Source organism: Kryptolebias marmoratus, linkage group LG13 (genome assembly GCF_001649575.2).
Source record: "Kryptolebias marmoratus isolate JLee-2015 linkage group LG13, ASM164957v2, whole genome shotgun sequence".
Taxonomy (NCBI): Eukaryota; Metazoa; Chordata; class Actinopteri; order Cyprinodontiformes; family Rivulidae; genus Kryptolebias; species Kryptolebias marmoratus.
The window spans coordinates 5,840,516-5,856,406 of record NC_051442.1 but is presented as its reverse complement, the minus strand read 5'-3'; the positions used below and the strand labels follow the sequence as shown (position 1 = coordinate 5,856,406).

At 41.9% G+C, this 15,891-nt stretch overlaps 1 protein-coding gene across 5 annotated transcripts in view; it reads left to right on the top strand.

Moving 5' to 3' along the window:
* tcf7 (transcription factor 7) overlaps positions 1-15,891 on the top strand; it is a 69,175-nt gene that overhangs the window by 49,202 nt on the left and 4,082 nt on the right. For 2 of the 5 annotated variants that reach the window (XM_017419964.3, XM_017419967.3), the window contains exons 5-11: positions 646-730; positions 4,650-4,739; positions 6,023-6,142; positions 6,300-6,462; positions 6,850-6,957; positions 7,994-8,041; positions 10,566-10,614. In XM_017419964.3, coding sequence (XP_017275453.1) covers positions 646-730; positions 4,650-4,739; positions 6,023-6,142; positions 6,300-6,462; positions 6,850-6,957; positions 7,994-8,041; positions 10,566-10,614 — 663 coding nt within the window. Of the gene's footprint in view, positions 1-645; positions 731-4,649; positions 4,740-6,022; positions 6,143-6,299; positions 6,463-6,849; positions 6,958-7,993; positions 8,042-10,565; positions 10,615-12,017; positions 12,091-15,891 lie in introns of all 5 variants that reach the window. The other 3 variants (XM_017419959.3, XM_017419965.3, XM_037979016.1) reach the window with 3 other exon arrangements.

The following is a 15,891-nucleotide window of genomic DNA, read 5'->3' as shown; positions in this document are numbered from 1 at the left end:
GGGGGGGGGATGGGTGTGGTGCGATCGACGGATCGGAGTGGTGAGACAGGTCGGCTGACTCAGTCACATTCCTGTCATCCAGATTTATAGGAGCTCGGGGTCCTGAGACAGGCCCGGAGCCGTGGCCAAATTACAGTCATCGAGAGCATTCCTCTGCTGCAAACACAGGTTAGCGGCCCGGTCGCGCTAAGTGCTAGGTGCTGCCTGTTGACAAATGACTTCCTTTGAAGGGCACAAAGAGGAGAGAGAGACAGTCAGAGGGAGGCTGCGTGTTTACTGTGCGAGGGCACCGAGTCACACAGTCTGCGTTTCTTTTGTTGGAAAGCAGTTTGGCTATAAGTAGAGATGAAGAATGAATGTTTGTATGCATGTTTTTACAATGTGGCCACTGTTACCACAGCCCCATTATGTGTAGAACATGAGCTCCCAGCGGAGGGTCCCGCAGATGCGCGGACACACAGTGTGACGGCGTGTGACCCGTCTTATCGGCATCTGTAACAGCAGATTCTCAGGGCCGCTAATGCAGATCAGACCCCCGACCTCACAATGGCTCAAAAGACAGAAGCAACGACCTCTCCGATTTCATTAAAGTCTTCGCAAGTTGAGGCATTTTGTGACAAATGCTTGTTTCTGTGTTCCTTCCAGGCGTTCACAGGCAGTCCCAGGACCTCTCAGGGTATTACTCCCTCCCACCAGGTGGTGTCGGCCAAATCACTCCCTCCATGAGCTGGTGAGTTGCACAGATTAGTTGTTCGAATCATGTTTCAATGAAAATTCAAGGAAATTTAGCCTCTGAATATGTAGATTTCTTCTGGTTTTCAGAGGCTTCTGTGATCAAAAAGCACCAAAATATTGATCAGACTAAAGAGGCTATTTGAAGGAGTAAATCTGAACATTATCAAGTTCTAATATTATATCAGTCAAATTAAATGAGAGGAAGAATAGGTAATACACAAAAAATATATAGTTTATTCCTTAAAATGTCATTTTGGTAAGCATTTAATAAGATTTATAGTATTTTTTTGTTGCAAAAAATGATATATTAAAAAGAAACCTTGGTAGTAAAAGCTCCAGGGCTTGTGGATTGTTGGGTGGGGTTTTGTGGTTTTGGCTCGGTTCTAACAAAGAACATCAGCCTCCATCAGATCAGGGAAGATAAATATTAGGCGACAAGATTTCTTCTACTTGGAGCCAAAAACTGACTTTTTTTCCTCTTAAACTGTAGGCTCCTAAATAAATGCTCTTCAGCACAGAAAACCGTGTTTTTTATTTTAAAAAAAATATATATATATATGAAGTTTGGTAATTTTACTAAAAGGAAATTTTGTAAAGTAACAGAAAAGGACAACATGTGGACCTTTTCAACATTTCACCAACACATAACTTCACCGCCTTTCTTCAGACGAGGGAGGATTCTGCAAACTGTTGACTCTGATTTCAGCTCCGTTCTTTAATGAATCCGCAAACAGCCTGAAAACCTTAAATCCAAATGTGTCCCGGGCTTTTATCTGTGACACTTTTACTTATGGAGTCACAGCAGGAGAAGTTCTGCAGAGGAGAAGGAACCCGAAAAAACAGTCCCATCTGTTCCACGTTTCTTATCGGGCTTCGGAGCTGATTGTGAAATCGCAGCGTCACGCTGGCTGATTGTTAATTTATAATGTCAGACTTCCACTGATTTACGGATCGACACAGATCCGTTTATTACAGCCAAGAGAATCTGTGCCTGGACGAATCCTCCCAGGAATAGTTAAAGGCTTACATCAAATGTCATGGCGGTTTAAGGGGAAAATCTTAAAATAAATTGTGTTTACTTACATGTGTGTTTGCGCCTGCTTATCGTGTGCCCAAATATTTCTCAAGTCTGTGATTTTCAGCCGTTTTATCATCTTCAGACAAGAGCACTTCACTGTGGATTTTCACAAGTATTATTAGGAGATAATCTCCTTTAACCCAGATTATCTGCTTGTTTTGGGCTCTTGTAGTGAGCTCCTTTGTTGGAGGAGGAGGCGGGGGGACCATGGAGAAGGAGTGGTTAAATGTCAGACTGTTGTCGTTTTGTTGTTTTAACTTTTAGCCAGGGACTCTCGCCTGTTGGCTTTACTGGTTAGTCGCCTCACACCGTGAAGAATTTCTGTCATATGTGTTTCCTAATGATCCGGCTTTGCAGATGTGACTGCCGTGAACATGAGACTCCCAATAACTGTGTGACAAAAGCACAAAGATCGGAGCTTCGGCTGAGAGAAGCAGTTTAAGTTGACAGTTTGAAACTTTAATAATTCGATTATATTTAAATAAAGCACTAAGAAGACATTTAATAAAAAGAATCTGAATACTGAGAGACCCATAAATCATTTATGGGGAAAAAAGGTGAAGTAAAATTCTTAATTTAAAGCTAAAAACTGGGTACCCCTTTACAATAAGGGTACCCTTATAAATGACTAATAAATAGTTAATTATGTTGTTATTAATTAAGCTGTAAAGCTCAATAAACCATTAATTAGTTGCCTGCATGAAAGAACTGTGAACATTTATAGATGCAAATTTTTGTTTTGGCAAATAAAATTTTTTAGTTACAAAAATTAAGCTGAGCGACTCCAGAAAAACTTAATTTTTTATGTATGACTAAAAGTACAGAACTTGATTTTGCCAAATAATGAGCCTGCTTCAGTGTGTGAACAGTGTTTTATAACTATTTTAATAATGCTTTATAAAGTGCTTACACACTCATGAACAATAAAGCCATTTATAAGTACTCTTATTGCAAAGTAGTATGAAAAGAATTTAAAAGTGACACTTTAAGAACCGGAGAGTTGCAACTGTTACCAACACTTACAGGACTTTTTTTTTATTATATATATTTCTACTTATGACAAGTTGCATTTTCACAGTGACTTTACTGCGAGTGACAACGAGGTGCAAAGCAGCGCAGCAGCGCAGCATTCCCAGCATGCCTCTGCTCGGTCATGCCTTTCACATACAGTCAGAGGGGGTTTTCTCTGTCAGCGTGCCGTCACTCAGGAGCTGCTGTTTGCAAATGTGTTTATTTTTAGATTTTTATTTTTATTGTTTTTTTTACTATCAACCAAAGACAAAAAAAAAAAACACAAAGAACGCTGAGTGAAGGGTTGCTCACTAGATTCAGAGATTTGGTGCGAGTGAGATAAAAGCTTGAAGAAGAAAGACCCACTGATTGTCACACACCTGAGTGTGCGAAATTTGTTCTCCGCATTTGACCCATCCCCTGAGGGAGCGGTGAGCAGCAGCAGTGCCGCGCTCGGGAATCATTTGGTGATCTAACCCCCCCCAATTCCAACCCTTAATGCTGAGTGTCAAGCAGGGTGGCAATGGGTCCCATTTTTTCAGTCTTTGGTATGACCCGGCCAGGGATTGAACCCACGACCTCCCAGTTTCGGGGCGGACACTCTACCATTAGGCCACTGAGCTGAGTTTGGCCTGCCTTTATCTGAACGGCACTTGACCTGCTGTGTGGTGTGACCCGAGTTCAAACGGAATGAGACGGGCGATCTGTGGCTCTCCTCCCGGCTGAGAGCTGCTGCTGCTGCTGCTGCTGCTGCTGCTGGCCTCCGATGTAGCGCTGCCTCCTGGTGCTCAAACGCAGCTACAGCTGAAGAGGAAGGGGAGACGAGGACTGGAAGTGTGTGTGTGTGATGGTGATGATGATGATGATTGTAAAGGGGCTTTAAATGATAGATGTGGATTGGAGAGTGTTTGTGTGTGTGTGTGTGTTCGGATGAGTCAGCTGAAGAGGGGGATGGTTGCGTTAGCTCCCAGGAGCTGCAGTTTCTACATATCAAAGACTCAGACTTTTACACTCCATCCGCACCCTCGGCCCCCCCACTGTGTTCGAGCGTGTGCTCCGACTACATAAGCCCCTTATTGACACACAGCTGTCAGCCGCTCTGATCCTAACTTTTCACGAGGATCATCTCAGCATCACGAGGTGCAGTAAAGGTGCTCGTTGCAAACTATGAAATCCTGAACCGTATGAAGCGGTGCAATTTTTCCAGATGTATTGATATGTAACTGTGAGGTATTTTACTCAAATTTGAGCGTGAATGTGTCCCAGCACATCAAAACTATCTGACTTCTCAATCCTAAACGTCTCATTCGTTGACATTGTCATTTTTTTAACCTATTTTCAGTCCCTTCCGCTGTTTCTGTAGGTAAACAAACGCACGTGGTAGTTCACAACCAGTCTCAGATTTTGCTTAAAAGGTTTTAATTCAAAGATAGGAAGAAATTGTTAATTTGGTTTTTTTGACCGGTCTTTCATGACCTACCAGTGAGTACCTTTAATACGTGAAAAGAGCGCAAAGAATTTCCAGCCACAGGCATACCAGAAATGATTTTGTATGATGATTTTGTGACAAAAAATTAACAATAAAGTACTGAGGGGTGCGAGCAAGAAAAACAAAACAATCGTCTCATTTCAGCTTTCTAGTAATCAGCACTGAAACTGGGGAGGGATGCTGGATGATAATTAAAGCAGCTAATTTTACAAGATTTTAGGCTTCTTTAAAGTTAATAGTCATATAGGTTAAACTGACCCTAAAGTCTGTTGAAACAAGAAACTTTCACCTGTAAAACAAAGAAAGAAAGGAACTAAAAGCCACCTCCTGCTGCAGGCAGAGCCAGCCCGTCTACCCTGCTCTGTCCCCCTGTGGATTCAGGCAGCCCTACTCCTCCAGTCTGTCCAGCGCCTCGTCCTACTCCAGGTACCGAACCGGGAACGAGCCAAGAACCAAATAAAGACGCAGCGCCGTGCTTCGTGCATCATCTGCTCCTGTTTATAGCACATTTTTAAAAAATGCCTGAGCAGGAGTTTTCCACGCGCTGTGGCAAACTCGTGTTCGGAGCCTGTGTCAGATTTTATTGGGCAGCTGCTGTAAAAGTCCTATTTGAGTCAGTGTGCTGTAGACAGGACGAGTTGTGCTTTGCCAGAAGAAGCTGAAAAGCCGAGCCGAGCCGAGCCGATCGCTGCCGCACACAATGAATACCATCAGGACAACTGCTGCTCTGCTGCTTTTTATTATTTCTGTGTGTTTCTCATCGTCGACCTCACAGTCGCTGCAAAAACTTTAAAACAAAAAACATCTTATTAGATGTCGTCCACAGGCTTTCCATGTTTTTGGGGACGTACACACACATAAGAAACGGGATTTGGAGTTTTTTGCATTTCTGCATACACACACAAAACATGTCTGCTTGCAACACGTGTAAATAAGAAACTGGCTACTAGACTTGTGTTTGCATTGTATTTTTTACATGCCTGTAGTTTTTATATTGTTTTTACTTCCAGTAACGGAACCGCCAAAGTGCAACAAATCCTCCTTATTAGCTACAGAACACACATACAAGCTGAAACAAACAATATGTTAAACGCCACCAGCCTACCGGCAGCTGATGCTTTGTGTTGCTTTCTTTGTGAGTCGGTGTGTTTTGCCGTTTCTTTCTCCACATCCTCTAATGGTTCTGTGCTTCTTTTGCCTTTTTTTTTTCTTTACCTGAAGCTAAAAAGACAAAAGAAACAGAATTTTAAAATGACTTTAAGACAATCGATCTGACTGAGAACTTTTAAGCTCTCGCTTTACAATCGATAAAGCTTCAACGCTCTCTAGTGGTGGCAAATGTTAACATCACAGCTGCAGACACATTTTTTTTACATTCTAATCTGTTTTATTGTTAATAGCAAGCATCGGGCGCATTATTATTTTTTATTTCTCTCAGTCACGCATTCTGTTTGTCAGCTAAGATACGATATTGGTTCAGATTTCTGTAGAAGTAAAAACTGATTTCTCCACAGGTTACAAAGTAATGTAACATCCTGTTTGGACCTCAGAAGAACAGCCAATATGCTTTTTATGCTTTCAGGCTTATTGCTTTTCCCCAGAAGCTCCGCTCCGCTTTGATGCTCACCCCTTCCTGTCTGCTCCTTTTTTTTCTGAACTCACTTCCTTGACACTTCTGTTCTTCTCCATGTTTGTTTGACCTCCACCAGGTTTCCTCACTCCCTGATGCTCGGCCCGTCAGGAGTGCATCCTACAGGGATCCCCCACCCAGCTATAGTGCCTCCTTCAGGCAAACAGGAGCATGAGCAGTACGACAGGAGCATGTACATGTAAGTGTGGACACTTTGATCCATCCGTTTGTCCCCCTTTTTTGAAATCACAGTTTGTATCTTTAATGGTGAATGATATAAATCTTACTATTGTCACACATAGCGGACAACAACTTACCATCCATCCTTACCCGAACCCTCTCTTCTTCATCCTTAGGAAGCCGCAGGTGGAGGTCAAGCGCGAGAAGGAGCCCAAGAAGCCGGTCATCAAGAAGCCCCTGAACGCCTTCATGCTCTACATGAAGGAAATGAGGGCGAAGGTCATCGCCGAGTGCACGTTAAAGGAGAGCGCCGCCATCAACCAGATCCTGGGACGGCGGGTGAGGGCTGCATGCGCGATCAAAAACACGCAGACTCATCCAGTTTCCCGTTCGGACTTTCATTTCAAACACAAGCAACATGAGAGGAATAATATGCAGCAAGTGTGGTCCAGAAACTGATTTAAGTCTCTGTGTTTGTACATTTTTAAGACGATATAAAACATCTGACTTAGGATTTTATATCATCTAAACAAAGGCTATTTATTATAGGACACAGATACAGACTTTTCTTTTTGTTGTAACAAGTAAAATAAAATGTTTGTTTCCACATTAGGCACAATGTGAGCTTTCAGAATGTTCAACTCTTTCTTTTTAAGTATTAATAATGTAATATCTGGAGGGGGTTTCATAAATATTTTGAATTTCTGTTTTCTTTGGTGTGTGCAGTGGCACGCTCTGACCCGGGAGGAGCAGGCCAAGTACTACGAGCTGGCCAGGAAAGAAAGACAGCTGCACATGCAGCTCTACCCAACCTGGTCTGCTAGGGACAACTACGTAAGCGCAACTCCCACTTTTTCTCTTTTTTGTTTGTTTTTTCCTCTTTGTCCTCACTCCACTCTGGTTCAAACTGAGGAGCCGGTTAACAAACATTGCACAGGAAAACGGTTACGTGTTTTTTTTTTTCCACTTTGTTGTGCAAAATTGTAAACTAAAGTCATGAATTTTATATCTGGGTTGTGGTCGGAAAACAATCTCTTGATCTCTAGAGTAAAGACGTCATTTGGTTGCTATGGTAACTGTGTGCTTGTAACAACCGAATAATAGATTTTTTTTTTTTTTTTAACTATTGTGTAGCGTTTTTACCACATTATGTCAACAATCACTACTTAGGAAAATGTGTGTTTATCTGCGTAATTGGTGTATTTAATCATTTGTTGTCGTTGCATTACAAATACAGAATTATTTTGATACTTTTTACGCAGCTCGTCTCCAAAAATGCAACAAATAGAGGAAAACATTTAAAGAAGGCTTCCTTTTAAAGTGATATAAAACACAAAAATATAAACCTTCAGTTTTTATACTGCATATGGTTTACTAATCAGGATCTTGCTTTTTCTTGTTTTTGATTTTTTTAATTTTTATTTAGCATAATAATAATAATATAAAACACCCACTGATTTCACCAAAACAAAAAGAGATCATATTTACTTTGATAAATGAGTAAACAATTCATTAGATGAGTTTGCCAAAAGCACTTCCTATAAACCAAAGACAAGGTTTGAAAAAGAAAAGCCGTAAAAACTGTGAAATATCAGTGGAAAAAGTATGAAATAAAGGCTTTTAATTCCCTTTTATCTGAAACGCACCATGTTCAATTCAAGAATCCTGACATATTTGTGAAGATGAAGAAAGTGCTTACATGCTAACTATTTTGTCAACCATTGGCGCTCATGGCTGCTAATCAAAAGTGGACAATTACAAGGCACACATTTGTGCGGTGCATGCACTGTAGCTCAATGTTTTGGGGAATGTGCTGAATCTAGGCTGCTGTGTGCCTCTGACTTGTCAGTTTGCTGTTGAACTCTTGCAGGAGGCGGGCCTTAGCGGGGTCGCAGGGGAAAAGAATAAAGCTGATTGGGTAGGGACACGTCTCATGGTGGATTTATACCTCTGTGGTGGGAAAAAAAATGAGTGTGTGAAGAGCTGCATGAGAGGGGTTGTGGGCATTTCTGTGCAAAGTTTGCATGCACCTTCCAAAAGATTCAATGACTCACGCTTCGAGCCTCACGAACAGCACGTAAAAAAGATGGCGGCCGCATAAACCGATCTGATTGGTCAGCTGTGGATGCATTGTACGAACTCTTGCCTCATTTAATCGGTCTGTAAAACACAGAGGTATAAATCAGCCCGTATTGCTCCACTAACAGATCAGGGCTGCATGGCTGGCCTCGCTGTATTATTTTATTTACTTGGCATCCCTTTAAACTACCTTCACTTTTGTGATATTTTGTCTGTGAGGGGAAAAAAACCCAACCTTTAGTCAGCACCTGCTTCTGATTTGGATGGAAGCTGCTGTTTAAGTCATAAACATGTCTCAGTAATTCCCTGTTTACGCTTCCTCTGCAGAACTGTTTGTTTTTGTCAAAGTGACTGAAATGAACTCTTTACACAAACAGAAATGAACTGTTTGCTCCTGACAAGCATTATCCCTCAACTGACTGTTCAAAGAATCCTCCTCATGTCGAACTGAATATAGTTTAATAAGAAGCATTTAATAAAATCAAGTGTAGCAGTTATTACTTTGTGGAACATTTTAATTTTACATCATGTGATTGAATGTAAGATCTGCACAAATCTCCGACCAGCAGAATCAAATTGTCAGATTCTGATTTCTCCTTTAAAGCCACGATAGAACCATATAGCCATGTATGGGTTTGCTAAGGTCGAAAAGCCTTCGTTTTTATTGTTTTTTTTATACACAAAAGTGACAATTTTATTTATTTAAGCAGATCAGTATCTTGGTTTTTCTGTCACTGACTGATGACCTAAACTCTTTAGAAGAACATGTAACAGTTTTTGTTTCCTTTCTCTTTATCTTTTAGATCCAGTCTTTGTTTTTATGGAGTTTATTGGATGCATGAAAACAAAAAATAGTCCCTCATAACTGCCTGAGAAATCTGGAAAACTGTGCCTGAGAATAGTCTGGAACTTAAAAAATGGACAATGTGTAGGAACCCTGCTAGAATGTATATGTCACCCAATGAAAACAGGTCCTGAAACGCTTATTTACCCTTCAGGGGAATCTTGTAAAAACATTCTGCATCAGCCCTAATAAACGTAACAGCAGCTCAGGCCAGTATCCCTGATACGAACATCGCCAAAAGGTTCCCTAAAACTAACCCGGCTCTCGAATTATTGTTTACAACACTTCTATTTTGTGTCTTTTGTGGCAGAAATATCCCATCAGAAACCATTTTTAAACCCCAGTTGGTGTCACACCCTCAGTGGAGTCTGGGAACCACAGATGTGCTGGGGCAGACTAAATGATGACACTTACGTGCTGCACAGTTAGCGTGTCACGACTGACCCCGAGAGAGAAACCCCTGCTCCCTTCATCACACCTCCATCTCATCACAAGTTTTTAAAAAAAAAAACACATCTATGGACCTGCGTGCACAACAGGAAGAGAAGTTCCACATCTCGCCCCCACACATGTAGAGGGTTTCTCCTGCAAGTCACCAAATAAAATAAAACCTGCATACAGACGAGCGCGCACACACTCTCACACTCACACACACACACACACACACACGTACGCCCGCAGAGTAGAAGAGCTTCGTTTGCAGGAGAGGTTGTTGTAACCACACAAGACGCTGCTGACAGGCGAGGCGAGGAGGGCAGACATCGAACCGTAGGCGGTAGATTTCTGTTCCCACATCCTTCAGCTCGCCCAAATACGAGGCCTCACTTCACCATCACCGGATCTGTGTGAACAGCTCTGATGTTTACCTCAGCAGCCGTTCATTACTGTAGGCACCGCGGAACACGGCCAGAAATATGAAAACAAAGCTTTTGGAGATGAGGTGAACCAGAAGTCTTTGAAACTGATGTTTGACAGATCTCGTATTTCCTTTAAAACGCTTGAGGACTCTTAAGGTTTTGCATGAACTGAGGATAAAGTGACTAAAGCAGTGCAAGTGGATTTTCTCATTTCTCTTTCTCGCTTTTGTCTTGCTTTATTAAGACCATGACTGACCTGGTTGCTGGTTGTAGCTTTCAACTTTTTCACATTTTGAATCTTTTATTTCAATTTGAATATGGATAAACATGTCAGAAACCTCAACGCTGTTATATATATATATGTATATATATAAATGTTGCAAATTTCTGTTGATTGAAGGCAACAGTTGTTTTTATTATACTCATACTAATCAGATCTACACTCCCAATTATTTCACAAATGGACACGAATTGACTTTTACAAATGAGGACTAATCTGATAATGTTATCCAGCTCAAAACAAACCGTGGATTTATCAGACAAAAATCTGATCATTTCCAGCTCATTTGATGATTATTTATGATCGATATTGCTGTGTGTTAAGACCAGCGGATCTTGACTCGTTTAATTCATGGAGAATCTTTCTTTGTTTCCCCCCTCAGGGCAAGAAGAAGAGGAGAAAAAGGGAGAAGCAGCAGGACTCCAACGCAGGTAAACGTCTATGTGTTTCTGCAGACGAGCGTTTCAAAGAATTCGGCTGAGCTCAAACCTGCGTCAGCGCCCTGAAACGCGGCGTCGCAGTGTTTCTTGAGGCAGGATGTGCCTCTAACGTCAAACTGCCCTCCCACTCTCCTTTCCATGTAACCTGAATTATGCAGAATTAGAATCCCAGTGTGCAAAAACCTTCTGTGCTGATCTTAGCTGCTCCTCTCAGATATCAGACGGAGCAGACGGAGAAGAAAACGTCGGCATTAAAACACAGAATGATGCTTGTTCAGAGGCATTAGACAGCAAAAGGAGCGGCCATCTTGGAACTTCACCTTTTTTAAAACCGATAAACAGACAAGTTAGAGCAGAGTGGATCTTTCAGGAACAAATACAGCGCCTTTGAAAAAGTATTCACACCCCTTGACCTTGGCAACATTTTGTCACGTCGCAGCTGCAAGCTTCACAGTGTTTCACTGGGTGTTCGACGTGAAAAGAACCGGGGTCTGCAAACTGTGGCTCTGGGGCCACACGAGGCACCTGAGGCTCCGTTCAGTGGCTCTTTGTAGCTTTGACCAAAACTAACATGGAGTTTAATATCACTCATTTTCATAACTACAGGAGAAAAGGCTACTTTTAGGAGTTTGTCTGTCCAACTCTGTGCAAAAAATGTGATTAAAACACGATGATACCAATATTGGAGAAAAGTGTATGGATTAGTTCACGGTAGGAGTTAGCCTGTTAGCCGATTTCCTTCAGGAGTCACCTAATTAGTAAATAAGTATAAATACTGCTGTTCTGTGAAGGCCTCGGAGGCATAATGAAGACCAAGGAGCACACCAGACAGGTCGGTGATAAAGCTACAGAGCAGTTTAAAGCGGGGTTAAGTTTTAAAACAATACTCCGAGCTTTGAACATCTTACGGGGCAACGTTCAATCCAGTGGTCAACAGTTTGTGGCTGTAACGAGACAAAATGTGCAAAAGTTTGTCAGCGATGTGCTATATTTGGAGTAATAAAAAGTTTTCTTATATCCAAGTTGCATTTATGAATTGGAAAGTGGTTTTATCGAAGAGTAATTGTTTCCTCTGTGACAAAATGAAGGCCTTTATGTAAATGTTGTACTAACAGAGTGTCCCGGCATGGCTGCTTTCCTCTCTCCGTGTGTCCGCCTGTGTTTGTCGATGCTGCAGCGGTCCACTAACAGATTTCCTCCACGGCTTTTTTCTAAGCAGACGGCTCTGTTGGTGCTGATGAGCTTTTTTCTTTTTCTCCCTCCTTCTGTCTGTGTCCTCATCCTTAAACCTTTTTCTCTTCCCCCCTCCCTCCTCCTTTCCTTCCCCTCTGCCTTTGTTTTTCTTTTTTTTCCTGTTTTTTTTTTTTTTTGTGCATGCTGCTCGTTGTGCTCAGACCCGGGCTCCCCTAAGAAATGCCGGGCTCGCTTCGGCCTCAACCAACAAACGGACTGGTGCGGTCCTTGCAGGTGTGTACCGAACATCACCAACTCTGTAGAAGCTGCTGCTGACCACTAACTCCCCGTGTTTCCTCCCATTCGCCCGTCTGCTCACCGCTGCGTCACGTCAACTCCTCGGTTCAGTCAGCTCTTAGAAGCTGAGCTGCCTTGGAGGCAGTTCTGATCTCTGTTAGTGTTTCATGTTCGTTTGTCCTGTTGGGCTTCAGTGGTTGAACTTACCAAGCTTCATCTGCGTCCATCCTGAGCTTTGCATGCTGTCTGTCACTAACCTGCTGCTCTGCAGATTGAAGCATTATTGTCTTTTTATTACGAGCAAAAATGTGAAACAGTCGGATTTCAGCTCCTACATTAGTGGGGAAGATAAAATAAAACACTGTCTTCTGTGAACAAAATATCTCACTGTTATCAAAAAGAAACGTAGAGCCTGCATCTCACTGGGCTGCGACTGTTGGAGACGAGTGGACGGGCGGCCCTGGGGACTTGAAGGAGTCTCCAAAATGTCTTCCGATGTTCGCCAGGGTTCTCAGTCTCTGTCTCGTCTCTTGAAATTGGAGCAAATTCAAAAAAAGGAAATTGTGCAACAAATTTTTTCTCAAAAGAGCATCTTGAACTCTTCTCGGGAGTCTCAAACCCGTCTCACGAGTGCAGCAGCTGTGTTTTGACACCAGCATCGGAGCATCACAGAGTACAGTCTTGCAAACAAAAATAACCTCCGACTTTCAAAAACGAGCATTTCCTGGACTGCAAACACTCTGAATTCAGAGACTGGGACAGAAAATTTGCCTGTTTTTTTTTTTTTAAACCATTTCGAGTCTCTAACTGGTCTTAAAAAGTTGCAGCTCGGTGAGACACCAGCCAAACAAACTGCACCCCAACACGCAAATAAAATCTATCAGCTAATAAAACCCCTCTGAGGGTCAAATCTCCCGCCGATTTGAACGTATGGAACACCACTCAGCGTCATGGGTTAATGAAAGCTGTCAGAGCAGACTGGTCATGGAGGAAACCTCTACTTCAAATCTGTTTTTCACACAAGTATTTAAAGTTTTCCATTTTCCATGAGTAGATTGTGTTTTAAAACCAAAGACGAATGTTTCTCTGCGTTTTTCTGTACGTCAGACGTTAAGGGGTGGGGGAAAACATCTGATACTAACAGCCTAACAGCAAAGATCTGTCAGGTTTAGATCATTCACCTGATTAAAACTAGAAACTAAAACTTTTTTTTAAGCCCTTTGGTTCTAATATTTTGTCAAATCAAGAGCAGCAAGAGAAACAGTTTGCATTTGGAGCACACCTTGTTTCATGGGATTAATGAAGTTACAGAGAAGTGGAGGACCTCCTGTCGTCTTTCCTTTGATATTTCTGGTTTTTTTAACAAGTTGTCGGTGAGAAACTCTGAGATATTTTAAATTTAGAGCTTTGGATTTCTTTGCTAATCTGGGATCCTTGCAGTATTGGTTGTTCTGTTAGGATCTGAGTTATATGAACCACATTCTGAATCCAGGACTTTTTGTTGTCTTGTTCAGACAGATCAGATATGTTGTCACCTGACATGTTTTCTATAGAAAGTGCACCAGAAGCACTCTTCTTCTTCTTCTTCTGCAAGTTCATTTTTCTGCCAGCAGCACTAATTAGATTAACGCGAGAGCAGCTCTAATCCAGATGTTTTTTCCTTGGCGTTTTCTGCCAGTTGCATCAGTTTTTCTCCGTCTTGAGTGGAGCAGAGAAGCAGTAACGGCTTTTCTGCTGCACTCCGCCGACGTCGCCTCGCTCGGCTCTGTTCGAGGCGCAGCAGGATTTACAGTTTGCTGCAGGAGTCAGGGATCTGTGTGGTTCTTCATGAAAAGCTCCAACCACCACAGCACTGTAGCAGCTCCGCCGTCTTCCCCGCTATCACGTCATGGAAATCTGAGTGTGTGTTTCGGTTTGAGAGAACAAAGGGGGCTGAATGCGGTTTGAGCAAGTCCTTATCACACACACACACACACACATACACACGCTCACGCTCGCGCTCCCTGCAGCATTGCAATTCTGACAGCGTTCTCATGCCCATCTGCTTTCAACTTTCTCCATTCATGCGATGTGGTGACGAGCGCCTTTTGATGGTGAACTCTGACATTTAGAAATCACTTTCTATTGCAGCCTTCCTCCCCTTCTCTCCCTTTATCGATCTAAATATGGCCCAGTGCCTTTCCTTGTGGTTAAACCTGGTGACTCATATCGTGTTCTGGTAATGATCACAGGATCCTGCTGACTGCTTTGATGCTGCACTCAGCGGTACACAAGTCTGCTTTTAAGTAGAACACCTCAGCGCCGTTTTCTCTGTCAGTTCCTTCGCGTCGAGTTCAGAGCAGGAGAACGCGTCACTCTTTAATTTTACCCAAACGAGACTCGGCTCATGCCGCGTTTGTTAAGGAACCCCCTTTAACGCCATAAACCCCCGAGGAATTCTCAGGTTTTTAAAGCTTAATTTGTACGTATGAAAGGTTCAAGAGGAAAACCGGTAATCAGGATTGAATTTGCCGGAGTTGAGAGATGTCTGTAGTATCGGGACTAAAATCACACTTTAATGGCAGCTCGGTGGCTTTCAGTTCCTGTACGGTGTGGATACGGAAAGGTTTTGTTCATTCTTTGTGAGAAAAAATTACTAATTTATTGAGAGTTTAAAATCCGCTCGTTTTAAGTGTGTCCACAGATTTCTGAGTATCAGATCTGGAAGAATAGCGGCACCTCTTGAGGTGGTTCACTGCGAGGTTTAAATTAAAGGATGATTATTTCGTTTTTTATTATCGGCCCTTTTTTTAATTTAAGATAGGATTCCAAAATTGGTTATAAATTGGTTCAAATTTTCCTTCTACCTACAAAATGTTCACAGTGCCTTTTAGGACAACACGAGCCCGTATTATGATGAAACCACCCCTGTGCATGAGAAATTCAGAGCCCTTATTTACTCCAGATTTTGTTATTATAGGCAGAAAAACTATTTCTTTGACATCTCAGCTTTGGCTTTTTGTCAGAGGTTATTTTTCACATTTTTAATTCTGGGTTTTGCGATAAAAATTGACGATTGTTTCCAAAAACAAAGCAAGCCTTCAGGGAAACTCAGCAGACTTTGGAGTGGAGGCTCAGATTTACCTTCCTGGCAGCTCCATCAGAAGATTTTCTAGGTTTTTCACATCTCAGCTTCTAAACTGGAGTTTCTGAACTAGGTTACAAACAGGAAGTAGTTGATGTCTCCTGCTTTTGGTCTAAAGATTCTCAACAAATTGTCCTTAGTGGCACCCAAACCTTTGGTATGTTGACTGTAACACTGAGTGGTGTTCCTACTTTCAAAACTTATTTGATATTTGCTTTAAAGGCGTATAAATAACCTTGATTTTGCTTTCATGCAGTTTGAGTTCCTGCTTTATTTATGTAGACAGCTTCAGAGAGTAAAAAAAAATTATGATTAATCAGCTGTTTTAAGGCTCAGAAATTCAAACTTTGTTGAAGAAATCTAAACATTTTGAACAAAGTGGCACAAAATTTATCATACTTTGTTCGTTAAGCAAAATCTGCAGCTCTGTTTTTACATCTTTTAGCATCAGTTAGCTCGACTGGTCACTCTTCTGTAGTTCTATGGATGCCTATCCAGTCAAATTAATTCTAAACTAGAGAAGTTGCATTTCCTGCGAAAATGCAGTGTGAATGCTTTTTTTGCTGAATAATTTTGCTGAAAGCGGCTGAAGATATGCTGAACAGCTGAAGTTTAATGAAAACGCAAAAAGTGAAACAGAAGCTAATTTGAAGAAGATTTGCATAAGATAGAAG